At 41.3% G+C, this 11,724-nt stretch overlaps 2 protein-coding genes across 2 annotated transcripts; both read left to right on the forward strand.

Moving 5' to 3' along the window:
• Positions 1 to 427: 427 nt before the first annotated feature.
• Positions 428 to 2,659, forward strand: LOC117130367. Its single transcript, XM_033283259.1, has 2 exons — positions 428 to 576; positions 1,201 to 2,659. Exons 1-2 carry the CDS (start codon positions 453 to 455, stop codon positions 1,500 to 1,502), a joined length of 426 nt encoding a protein of 141 aa, XP_033139150.1. The 5' UTR covers positions 428 to 452; the 3' UTR covers positions 1,503 to 2,659.
• On the forward strand, positions 1,763 to 2,659 carry LOC117130366. The gene is made up of 2 exons (XM_033283258.1): positions 1,763 to 2,406; positions 2,533 to 2,659. The coding sequence occupies exons 1-2, from the start codon at positions 1,943 to 1,945 to the stop codon at positions 2,651 to 2,653; spliced, it is 585 nt and encodes a 194-aa protein (XP_033139149.1). The 5' UTR covers positions 1,763 to 1,942; the 3' UTR covers positions 2,654 to 2,659.
• Positions 2,660 to 11,724: the final 9,065 nt, after the last annotated feature.

The following is an 11,724-nucleotide window of genomic DNA, read 5'->3' on the forward strand; positions in this document are numbered from 1 at the left end:
TCATAAACACTCTCATCAATCTCTCTTCATAAATCACCTAGAACAAGCTCTCATCTTTCTCCATTGGAGTATTCACGCACACATACAACAAGAGAAGAGAACTCTACAAATCTCATATGGTATCAGAGCCAGGTTCATCAGAACCTGAGCTGAAGCTTCCGCAAGTCCACAGCTCACGCCTCAGCTCAAAACCAAACCATTGATGCTTTCCCATCCAGTTCAGTCCCTTATGAAGAAGAAGGCTGAAGCTTGGCGAGTTCCCTTGGTTCCTCATCCTGTTCTCTACCTGCTCAGATGGAGATTATCCTTGGAGGCAAAGGTGTATGGAGAGGCCTAACTAACCTGACTCCAAAGCTCCTTGTCCAAGAGAAGTTCCACATCAGGCTAAAAGAGTATGGTGCCAAGAGCTTGGCGCCTAGATGTTCTGAAGAAAGGAGGGGTCTTTTGAGTTGATGGTACAAGATGGTGGCCATGAACTGAAGGAGAAGGAGGTGGGTGATGATCTAGACTCTCAGTTCCAACAACAGTCATGGCCGTTTTCACAAAATGCAAAAGGAATCAACCTGGTTCCTTGTTGTAAGCAATTCTATAAACCATCTTGATAATGAGCTTGTGTTGTTGACTGGTTGTGATGTTGTGATGTGATTGAAAACCTGAGGACTGTTTAAAAGATTACTAAATGAAATAAAATGAATTTAGAATCTGTCCCAGGATGCTTAAAGAGCTTGGTTCCCTAGTAATCCTTTAAGTGTACTAGTTATACTAAGTTTACTAGCAGTTGTGTAAGCGCTTTAAAAGGACTAGTAATTTAACAGTATTACTAGGATTACTAGGTATGTTAATATGCTTATCTCCGGTTCATAATGATGCTTGTTGTGATTGATTGAATCTGCTTGCATACATGGATTGAAACCGAATTGAAAGCTGTTGCATATAGTCTTGTGGCTGTCTTACATTGAAGCATTAGATTCATGTCTAAATGCTGAGTAAAGAAGCTTTAAAATGCCTAAGTAGCTTGCATAAACTGAAAAAGAAAATGCTTGTGCTTAGAGAGATTGCTTGCAAAGATAGAACTTGAAAATGACTTGTTTTAATTCGTTGCAATGCTTGTGAGATTGGGAATCAAACTTGATGATTAATCAAGGATTGATCCCAATACTCTTGTGTCTTATCCTTGCTGGAGTTTGAGTGGTGTTTCAGGTTCACAAGAAGTGTTCTCTGCTCACCTCCTATCCAAGACAAGAGGAAGACTTGAACCATTGTGTGGAGCAATGGGAAGATACTTGTGTGTAGAAGCTGGTTTAAGAAGCGCAGGCCACGAGGTTGTTGAGCTCCTGGTTCAAGACATACAAGCGGAAGACCAACCATTGTGTGGAGCAATGGGAAGGTTCTTGTGTGTAGAAGCCGGTTTAAGAAGCGCAGGCCACGAGGTTGTTGAGCTCCTGGTTCAAGACACACAAGAAGAAGAAGGTCACCACCTAAGCCATGAGGAAGGCCGGTGATCTGAGGGTACTTGAAGCTAAAGGCAAAAGGGTGGATCAGTGATTTAAGCGCAGCTGTTAGGGTGATGTGCTCCTGGTCTTGAAGTTCATTGAGGCTCATTTCAAGCTTGGATCTCACCTATTCTCGGTCTCAAGCTTGCGGTGCTAAATATTCAAATGAGCAACCTGAAGAGCTAAAGTTCAAGACCTGTTTCCTCCTTATCATTACAATAGAATGATAAAATGAAGCCTGTTGCCAACATTCTGTGGGAAGTCCACAGCCTGCTCCAAAGAGGGTAGAGAGGATGTTGTGACAATGGAGAGATGACTTGTTGTTCTGTCCATGGTGGTTCAGTCACCATAGCCTACACATCAGATGAGTGTAGAGAGGACAGTTGACATACAAAGAAGAGCATCACCAGGAGGGTGAGGCAATTTAAACCAAGACCATCTGGTCACGCATGGTAAAGACAGCTCTAGGAGGGAGAGGCTTATGGAGCCATTGCCTCACGGATGCTCCAAAGCTCTCCAAGGCTGCCGGTTCAAATGAAAGCTCAGCAGATGGTGAATCCGGTTCCAAATCCGTATCTGAGGAGAAGTGGGAACAAGAAGACCTCAAGGTCTTATCCATTCTCCATAGCTCAATGTCTCCATCCATCCTTGAAGCATACTCATACTGTGAGAGTGCTAAAGACCTTTGGAGTACACTTAACAAGATATATGGGTACATCTCCAACCTCTGTCGAGTATTTGAGATCAAGAAGTTCATCAACATCCTATCCCAAGAAGATGAGGAGTTCACTGTGCATCTAGGCAAGTTCAGAGCCCTTTGGTCTGAGCTAGAGATGCTTAGACCCCAATCTGTTGATCCGGAGGTGTTGATTGAAAGAAGGGAGCAAGACAAGGTGTTTTGCCTATTACTCGCCCTTAGCCCTGCCTACAGCGCCTTGATTCAACATATCTTGAGGTCTGAGAAGCTCCCAACACTTGAAGAAGTGTGTTCCCACGTCCAATAGGAACAATCGGTGTGAACATTGCAAGAGGGATGGGCACACCAAGGAGAGGTGTTGGATATTGAATCCAAGCCTCAAACCTGCCAAGTTCAAGTGAACCGTGCCCATGGAGGTTCAAGAGATCAGCTCGGATCTCTTGTTTGTAAGCAAACCTCCTAACCCTTAGAAATTGTCTAAGTTGCTTGCCTCATTGGTCTTGATTAATATGTCTCATGGATTGAACCTGTTGCATTCATATAGTTAATGCTTTAGGATTGTGCATTCATGTATTGATGCATTTAAAAATAAGCCTAAATTGTCAATGTATTGTTTAAATCTTGCATTGTCATTTTAGAGATTGAAACCTGCTTGTTCTGCCTTGATTGATTGGCTTGTTTCAAGGTTTATATTCTGCTGTGGCATTGGTGATCAAACAGGATAAATTATCTTGGTTTGATCCCAATGGGATGATCTGATCTTGCATTGAGTTGTGGTGGTGTTAGGTACACAAGGAAAGTGATACATGTAACTCGCCAACAGCTAAGAATGTAGTGACAAAGGTCTTGTGCCATTGCATATCATCACTAGGACATGTTAGTCCATAATCTACAGGAAGTGTAGTGTGATTGATAATGCATGAGAGATGGCCATTGCATAATACCATTGGACATATCCAGTCCAAAGACTACAGGAAGTGTAGCATGGGTCATTATGCAATGAGAAGTGTGTTTTGTGAGACTCTCTATGGTGATTCAAACACCCTAGTTCCTGGTTAAGGAAGAGAGTAAACTCACAAGAAGAAAGCTATCATGAAAGATGATAGTTATTAGACCATGGAGATGCATAGGATCATCACAAGCTTAGCTCCTTCTAGTTTCGGTTCTAAGCTTGAGGGGGAGTCTTAATGCATATGATCCATGGTCAGTAACAAGTCTTTTGCAAAAGCTTCTACAAGGATCATCAACCGGACCAAGTCAGTGGCGTGTCTAGGCAAGAGGCTGTTCAGAGCAGCCTTGGCGAGTGAAGAGGAAGGCTCTCCATCAATGCGGCTTCAATGAGAGGTGATTGAGGAGAAGCTGATGAATCCATTCTGCCTTTCCAAGAAGTTGATGATGCCATGAAGATGGTGCATTGAGAGAGTTTGGAAACTCACAAAAACACAAGGGAAGTTCCCTTAGACTTTTAAAACTCTTTTCAATCTATTTCATTCATCTTATTCATTGCTTGTGCTTGAAAAGATACTTAAGATGATTATGATTGAATTGTGAGATTGTGTGCATCAAGTGTGATGCAGGATATTCATTTTCTTGTTTTTGATAGGTACTGATGCACCTTTGGGATAATGTATCAGGTACCATTGCTTGAGCCTCACTAAAGATGTTCCTGGTCAGTTCCTAGCTTCTCTAAGATGGCTGAGAAGTCTGTTGAGAGGGGGAGATCCAAACCAGTTCTATGAAGAGGGCAAGCCGTGTGTGAAGTGTTGATCAGCCTCACTAGTGTTTTGAAGATGATCTGGTCGTGTCCTAGCTTCTCTAAGATGGCTGTGAAGTCAGTTGAGAGGGGGAGACTTCAAACCGGTTCCATGAAGAGGTGAAGCTGAAGTGTGAAGTGTGCGCAAAGCTGTGAAGAGTTGCTGCACCTGTTAGGCCGTGATCCAGAGCTTCTTGTGTCCAACCACACTGGTTCTAAGGCACAAGAGTTCACTGGCCAATCCCTAGGCTTTGGAGAGCTCTACTCTTTTTCCCTTACAAGGTTTTGTCCCAATGGGTTTTCCTTGTAAGGTTTTAATGAGGGAGACTCTTCAGAGTTCCAAGCTTGGCTTAGGATCTCCTAAAGTCAAGCTTGAGGGGGAGTGTTGAACTGAAGAGAAGATGGAGCTTGTACAATGATAGGGCAAGCTCTAGAAGATGTCCAGAAGAGTTCAATCAAGCTTCAGAAGTGTTCTGAAGTAGTTATCTTGTGAAGATAAGTCCAGGAGGGACTTAGACTGATCAGAAGAAGGAGGAAGAGTATTGGGCATAAATAGGGCGAGTGGTACGGACAGGAGATCCGTACCATCGACCGTACGACCACACCTCTCGACCACACATCCGGGAAACTCACCAGAAGCTGTGCAAACTTAGGGCGTTGGTTTCCAAGAGCAATCAGACGACCTTATCTTCTTTGTGACTGTTGGAAAGCAAGGGAAAGGAGAGAGGGCGTGGTCCAAGGACAGCCTGTCATGAGATGTAAAGGGAAAGCAAGTTGGACCATGAATCTAGACACATATGTGAGTAAAGGTTCATGGGAGCCTTAGCATAACCAATCAGGCAGCAGCTCCTCTCCACCAATCAGCTACCATCTCGTGCTCCCTTTGACCAGAAACAAGACTACATCCAAGCCATCCATTTCTCAAGTCATTTCTATCCCTTAGATTAAGGGTTTATGATTGCAAAGTGTAAAAGCCTATATAAGGCATTGTTGTGAACGTTTTGTAACTCCTAAGGGAGTAAGGGGGATTTCCCCTCTCCACTTCATAAATGATAAACTTGTTCTTGAATCTCAAACCCTAATCTCTAATCTCTTATTCTCCTAATTTCTCAGTCTCTTAATCTTTGTTCCTAAGTCTCTTATTCTCTCATAAACACTCTCATCAATCTCTCTTCATAAATCACCTAGAACAAGCTCTCATCTTTCTCCATTGGAGTATTCACGCACACATACAACAAGAGAAGAGAACTCTACAAATCTCATAATTAGAAAGTGGGATAACTTCTTCATCCCAACTCCTATGAGATTTATTCAACTTCCTGGTGATTCTCCAACACTTTATGTATCCAAATCAAGCTTCTTACAGAGTCATTTATCCTGGTTTGATTGGAACGCCGAAGAAGCTGTCCTATTCTCAAACTGGGAAACTGGAATCACCTGATTAGAAAGTGGGATAACTTCTTCATCCCAACTCCTATGAGATTTATTCAACTTCCTGGTGATTCTCCAACACTTTATGTATCCAAATCAAGCTTCTTACAGAGTGATTCATCCTGGTTTGATTGGAACGACGAAGAAGCTGTCCTATTCCCAAACTGGGAAACTGGAATCACCTGATTAGAAAGTGGGATAACTTCTTCATCCCAACTCCTATGAGATTTATTCAACTTCCTGGTGATTCTCCAACACTTTATGTATCCAAATCAAGCTTCTTACAGAGTGATTCATCCTGGTTTGATTGGAACGACGAAGAAGCTGTCCTATTCCCAAACTGGGAAACTGGAATCACCTGATTAGAAAGTGGGATAACTTCTTCATCCCAACTCCTATGAGATTTATTCAACTTCCTGGTGATTCTCCAACACTTTATGTATCCAAATCAAGCTTCTTACAGAGTGATTCATCCTGGTTTGATTGGAACGACGAAGAAGCTGTCATATTCCCAAACTGGGAAACTGGAATCACCTGATTAGAAAGTGGGATAACTTCTTCATCCCAACTCCTATGAGATTAATTCAACTTCCTGGTGATTCTCCACCACTTTATGTATCCAAATCAAGCTTCTTACAAAGTGATTCATCCTGGTGTTATTGGAACGACGAAGAAGCTGTCCTATTCCCAAACTGGGAAACTGGAATCACCTGATTAGAAAGTGGGATGACTTCTTCATCCCAACTCCTATGAGATTTATTCAACTTCCTGGTGATTCTCCACCACTTTATGTATCCAAATCAAGCTTCTTACAAAGTGATTCATCCTGGTGTTATTGGAACGACGAAGAAGCTGTCCTATTCCCAAACTGGGAAACTGGAATCACCTGATTAGAAAGTGGGATAACTTCTTCATCCCAACTCCTATGAGATTAATTCAACTTCCTGGTGATTCTCCACCACTTTATGTATCCAAATCAAGCTTCTTACAAAGTGATTCATCCTGGTGTTATTGGAACGACGAAGAAGCTGTCCTATTCCCAAACTGGGAAACTGGAATCACCTGATTAGAAAGTGGGATAACTTCTTCATCCCAACTCCTATGAGATTAATTCAACTTCCTGGTGATTCTCCACCACTTTATGTATCCAAATCAAGCTTCTTACAAAGTGATTCATCCTGTGTTATTGGAACGACGAAGAAGCTGTCCTATTCCCAAACTGGGAAACTGGAATCACCTGATTAGAAAGTGGGATAACTTCTTCATCCCAACTCCTATGAGATTTATTCAACTTCCTGGTGATTCTCCAACACTTTATGTATCCAAATCAAGCTTCTTACAAAGTGATTCATCCTGGTTTGATTGGAACGACGAAGAAGCTGTCCTATTCCCAAACTGGGAAACTGGAATCACCTGATTAGAAAGTGGGATAACTTCTTCATCCCAACTCCTATGAGATTTATTCAACTTCCTGGTGATTCTCCACACTTTATGTATCCAAATCAAGCTTCTTACAAGTGATTCATCCTGGTTTGATTGGAACGACGAAGAAGCTGTCCTATTCCCAAACTGGGAAACTGGAATCACCTGATTAGAAAGTGGGATGACTTCTTCATCCCAACTCCTATGAGATTTATTCAACTTCCTGGTGATTCTACAACACTTTATGTATCCAAATCAAGCTTCTTACAGAGTGATTAATCCTGGTTTGATTGGAACGACGAAGAAGCTGTCCTATTCCCAAACTGGGAAACTAGAATCACCTGATTAGAAAGTGAGATAACTTATTCATCCCAACTCCTATAAGATTAATTCAACTTCCTGGTGATTCTCCAACACTTTATGTATCCAATCAAGCTTCTTACAAAGTGATTCATCCGGGTTTGATTGGAACGCCGAAGAAGCTGTCCTATTCCCAAACTGGGAAACTGGAATCGCCTGATTAGAAAGTGGGATAACTTCTTCATCCCAACTCCTATGAGATTTATTCAACTTCCTGGTGATTCTCCACCACTTTATGTATCCAAATCAAGCTTCTTACAAAGTGATTCATCCTGGTTTGATTGGAACGACGAAGAAGCTGTCCTATTCCCAAACTGGGAAACTGGAATCACCTGATTAGAAAGTGGGATAACTTCTTCATCCCAACTCCTATGAGATTTATTCAACTTCCTGGTGATTCTACACCACTTTATGTATCCAAATCAAGCTTCTTACAAAGTGATTCATCCTGGTGTTATTGGAACGACGAAGAAGCTGTCCTATTCCCAAACTGGGAAACTGGAATCACCTGATTAGAAAGTGGGATAACTTCTTCATCCCAACTCCTATGAGATTTATTCAACTTCCTGGTGTTTCTCCACCATTTTATGTATCCAAATCAAGCTTCTTACAGAGTGATTCATCCTGGTTTGATTGGAACGACGAAGAAGTTATCCTATTCCCAAACTGGGAAACTGGAATCACCTGATTTGAAAGTGGGATAACTCATTCATCCCAACTCCTATGAGATTAATTCAACTTCCTGGTGATTCTCCAACACTTTATGTATCCAAGTCAAGCTTCTTACAAAGTGATTCATCCTGGTTTGATTGGAACGACGAAGAAGCTGTCCTATTCCCAAACTGGGAAACTGGAATCACCTGATTAGAAAGTGGGATAACTTCTTCATCCCAACTCCTATGAGATTTATTCAACTTCCTGGTGTTTCTCCACCATTTTATGTATCCAAATCAAGCTTCTTACAAAGTGATTCATCCTGGTGTTATTGGAACGACGAAGAAGCTGTCCTATTCCCAAACTGGGAAACTGGAATCACCTGATTAGAAAGTGGGATAACTTCTTCATCCCAACTCCTATGAGATTTATTCAACTTCCTGGTGATTCTCCACCACTTTATGTATCCAAATCAAGCTTCTTACAAAGTGATTCATCCTGGTGTTATTGGAACGACGAAGAAGCTGTCCTATTCCCAAACTGGGAAACTGGAATCACCTGATTAGAAAGTGGGATAACTTCTTCATCCCAACTCCTATGAGATTAATTCAACTTCCTGGTGATTCTCCACCACTTTATGTATCCAAATCAAGCTTCTTACAAAGTGATTCATCCTGGTGATTGGAACGACGAAGAAGCTGTCCTATTCCCAAACTGGGAAACTGGAATCACCTGATTAGAAAGTGGGATAACTTCTTCATCCCAACTCCTATGAGATTTATTCAACTTCCTGGTGATTCTCCAACACTTTATGTATCCAAATCAAGCTTCTTACAGAGTGATTCATCCTGGTTTGATTGGAACGACGAAGAAGCTGTCCTATTCCCAAACTGGGAAACTGGAATCACCTGATTAGAAAGTGGGATAACTTCTTCATCCCAACTCCTATGAGATTTATTCAACTTCCTGGTGATTCTCCAACACTTTATGTATCCAAATCAAGCTTCTTACAAAGTGATTCATCCTGGTTTGATTGGAACGACGAAGAAGCTGTCATATTCCCAAACTGGGAAACTGGAATCACCTGATTAGAAAGTGGGATAACTTCTTCATCCCAACTCCTATGAGATTTATTCAACTTCCTGGTGATTCTCCACCACTTTATGTATCCAAATCAAGCTTCTTACAAAGTGATTCATCCTGGTTTGATTGGAACGACGAAGAAGCTGTCCTATTCCCAAACTGGGAAACTGGAATCACCTGATTAGAAAGTGGGATAACTTCTTCATCCCAACTCCTATGAGATTTATTCAACTTCCTGGTGATTCTCCACCACTTTATGTATCCAAATCAAGCTTCTTACAAAGTGATTCATCCTGGTGTTATTGGAACGACGAAGAAGCTGTCCTATTCCCAAACTGGGAAACTGGAATCACCTGATTAGAAAGTGGGATAACTTCTTCATCCCAACTCCTATGAGATTTATTCAACTTCCTGGTGATTCTCCAACACTTTATGTATCCAAATCAAGCTTCTTACAAAGTGATTCATCCTGGTTTGATTGGAACGACGAAGAAGCTGTCCTATTCCCAAACTGGGAAACTGGAATCACCTGATTAGAAAGTGGGATAACTTCTTCATCCCAACTCCTATGAGATTTATTCAACTTCCTGGTGATTCTCCAACACTTTATGTATCCAAATCAAGCTTCTTACAAAGTGATTCATCCTGGTTTGATTGGAACGACGAAGAAGCTGTCCTATTCCCAAACTGGGAAACTGGAATCACCTGATTAGAAAGTGGGATAACTTCTTCATCCCAACTCCTATGAGATTTATTCAACTTCCTGGTGATTCTCCAACACTTTATGTATCCAAATCAAGCTTCTTACAAAGTGATTCATCCTGGTTTGATTGGAACGACGAAGAAGCTGTCCTATTCCCAAACTGGGAAACTGGAATCACCTGATTAGAAAGTGGGATAACTTCTTCATCCCAACTCCTATGAGATTAATTCAACTTCCTGGTGATTCTCCACCACTTTATGTATCCAAATCAAGCTTCTTACAAAGTGATTCATCCTGGTGTTATTGGAACGACGAAGAAGCTGTCCTATTCCCAAACTGGGAAACTGGAATCACCTGATTAGAAAGTGGGATAACTTCTTCATCCCAACTCCTATGAGATTAATTCAACTTCCTGGTGATTCTCCACCATTTTATGTATTCAAATCACGCTTCTTACAAAGTAATTCATCCTGGTTTATTGGAACGACGAAGAAGCTGTCCTATTCCAAAACTGGGAAACTGGAATCACCTGATTAGAAAGTGGGATAACTTCTTCATCCCAACTCCTATGAGATTTATTCAACTTCCTGGTGATTCTCCACCACTTTATGTATCCAAATCAAGCTTCTTACAAAGTGATTCATCCTGGTGTTATTGGAACGACGAAGAAGCTGTCCTATTCCCAAACTGGGAAACTGGAATCACCTGATTAGAAAGTGGGATAACTTCTTCATCCCAACTCCTATGAGATTTATTCAACTTCCTGGTGTTTCTCCACCATTTTATGTATCCAAATCAAGCTTCTTACAAAGTGATTCATCCTGGTTTGATTGGAACGACGAAGAAGCTGTCCTATTCCCAAACTGGGAAACTGGAATCACCTGATTTGAAAGTGGGATAACTTCTTCATTCCAACTCCTATGAGATTAATTCAACTTCCTGGTGATTCTCCAACACTTTATGTATCCAAATCAAGCTTCTTACAAAGTGATTCATCCTGGTTTGATTGGAACGACGAAGAAGCTGTCCTATTCCCAAACTGGGAAACTGGAATCACCTGATTAGAAAGTGGGATAACTTCTTCATCCCAACTCCTATGAGATTTATTCAACTTCCTGGTGTTTCTCCACCACTTTATGTATCCAAATCAAGCTTCTTACAAAGTGATTCATCCTGGTGTTATTGGAACGACGAAGAAGCTGTCCTATTCCCAAACTGGGAAACTGGAATCACCTGATTAGAAAGTGGGATAACTTCTTCATCCCAACTCCTATGAGATTTATTCAACTTCCTGGTGATTCTCCACCACTTTATGTATCCAAATCAAGCTTCTTACAAAGTGATTCATCCTGGTGTTGGAACGACGAAGAAGCTGTCCTATTCCCAAACTGGGAAACTGGAATCACCTGATTAGAAAGTGGGATAACTTCTTCATCCCAACTCCTATGAGATTTATTCAACTTCCTGGTGATTCTCCACCACTTTATGTATCCAAATCAAGCTTCTTACAAAGTGATTCATCCTGGTGTTATTGGAACGACGAAGAAGCTGTCCTATTCCCAAACTGGGAAACTGGAATCACCTGATTAGAAAGTGGGATAACTTCTTCATCCCAACTCCTATGAGATTTATTCAACTTCCTGGTGATTCTCCAACACTTTATGTATCCAAATCAAGCTTCTTACAGAGTGATTCATCCTGGTTTGATTGGAACGACGAAGAAGCTGTCCTATTCCCAAACTGGGAAACTGGAATCACCTGATTAGAAAGTGGGATAACTTCTTCATCCCAACTCCTATGAGATTTATTCAACTTCCTGGTGATTCTCCAACACTTTATGTATCCAAATCAAGCTTCTTACAAAGTGATTCATCCTGGTTTGATTGGAACGACGAAGAAGCTGTCCTATTCCCAAACTGGGAAACTGGAATCACCTGATTAGAAAGTGGGATAACTTCTTCATCCCAACTCTTATGAGATTTATTCAACTTCCTGGTGATTCTCCAACACTTTATGTATCCAAATCAAGCTTCTTACAATGTGATTCATCATGGTATGATTGGAACGACGAAGAAGCTGTCCTATTCCCAAACTGGGAAACTTGAATCACCTGATTAGAAAGTGGGAT

Source organism: Brassica rapa, unplaced genomic scaffold (genome assembly GCF_000309985.2).
Source record: "Brassica rapa cultivar Chiifu-401-42 unplaced genomic scaffold, CAAS_Brap_v3.01 Scaffold0408, whole genome shotgun sequence".
In the NCBI taxonomy this organism is placed as follows: Eukaryota; Viridiplantae; Streptophyta; class Magnoliopsida; order Brassicales; family Brassicaceae; genus Brassica; species Brassica rapa.

Bases quoted from the DNA above. Each gene is read 5' to 3' on its own strand.
- LOC117130367 (XM_033283259.1), top strand. From the start codon at position 453: ATGGTACAAGATGGTGGCCATGAACTGAAGGAGAAGGAGGTGGGTGAT. The intron at 577-1,200 runs GTAAGCAATTCT...GTGGTGTTTCAG, and splicing joins AATCAACCTGGTTCCTTGTT to GTTCACAAGAAGTGTTCTCT.
- LOC117130366 (XM_033283258.1), top strand. From the start codon at position 1,943: ATGGTAAAGACAGCTCTAGGAGGGAGAGGCTTATGGAGCCATTGCCTC. The intron at 2,407-2,532 runs CCTTAGCCCTGC...AGAGGGATGGGC, and splicing joins GTGTTTTGCCTATTACTCGC to ACACCAAGGAGAGGTGTTGG.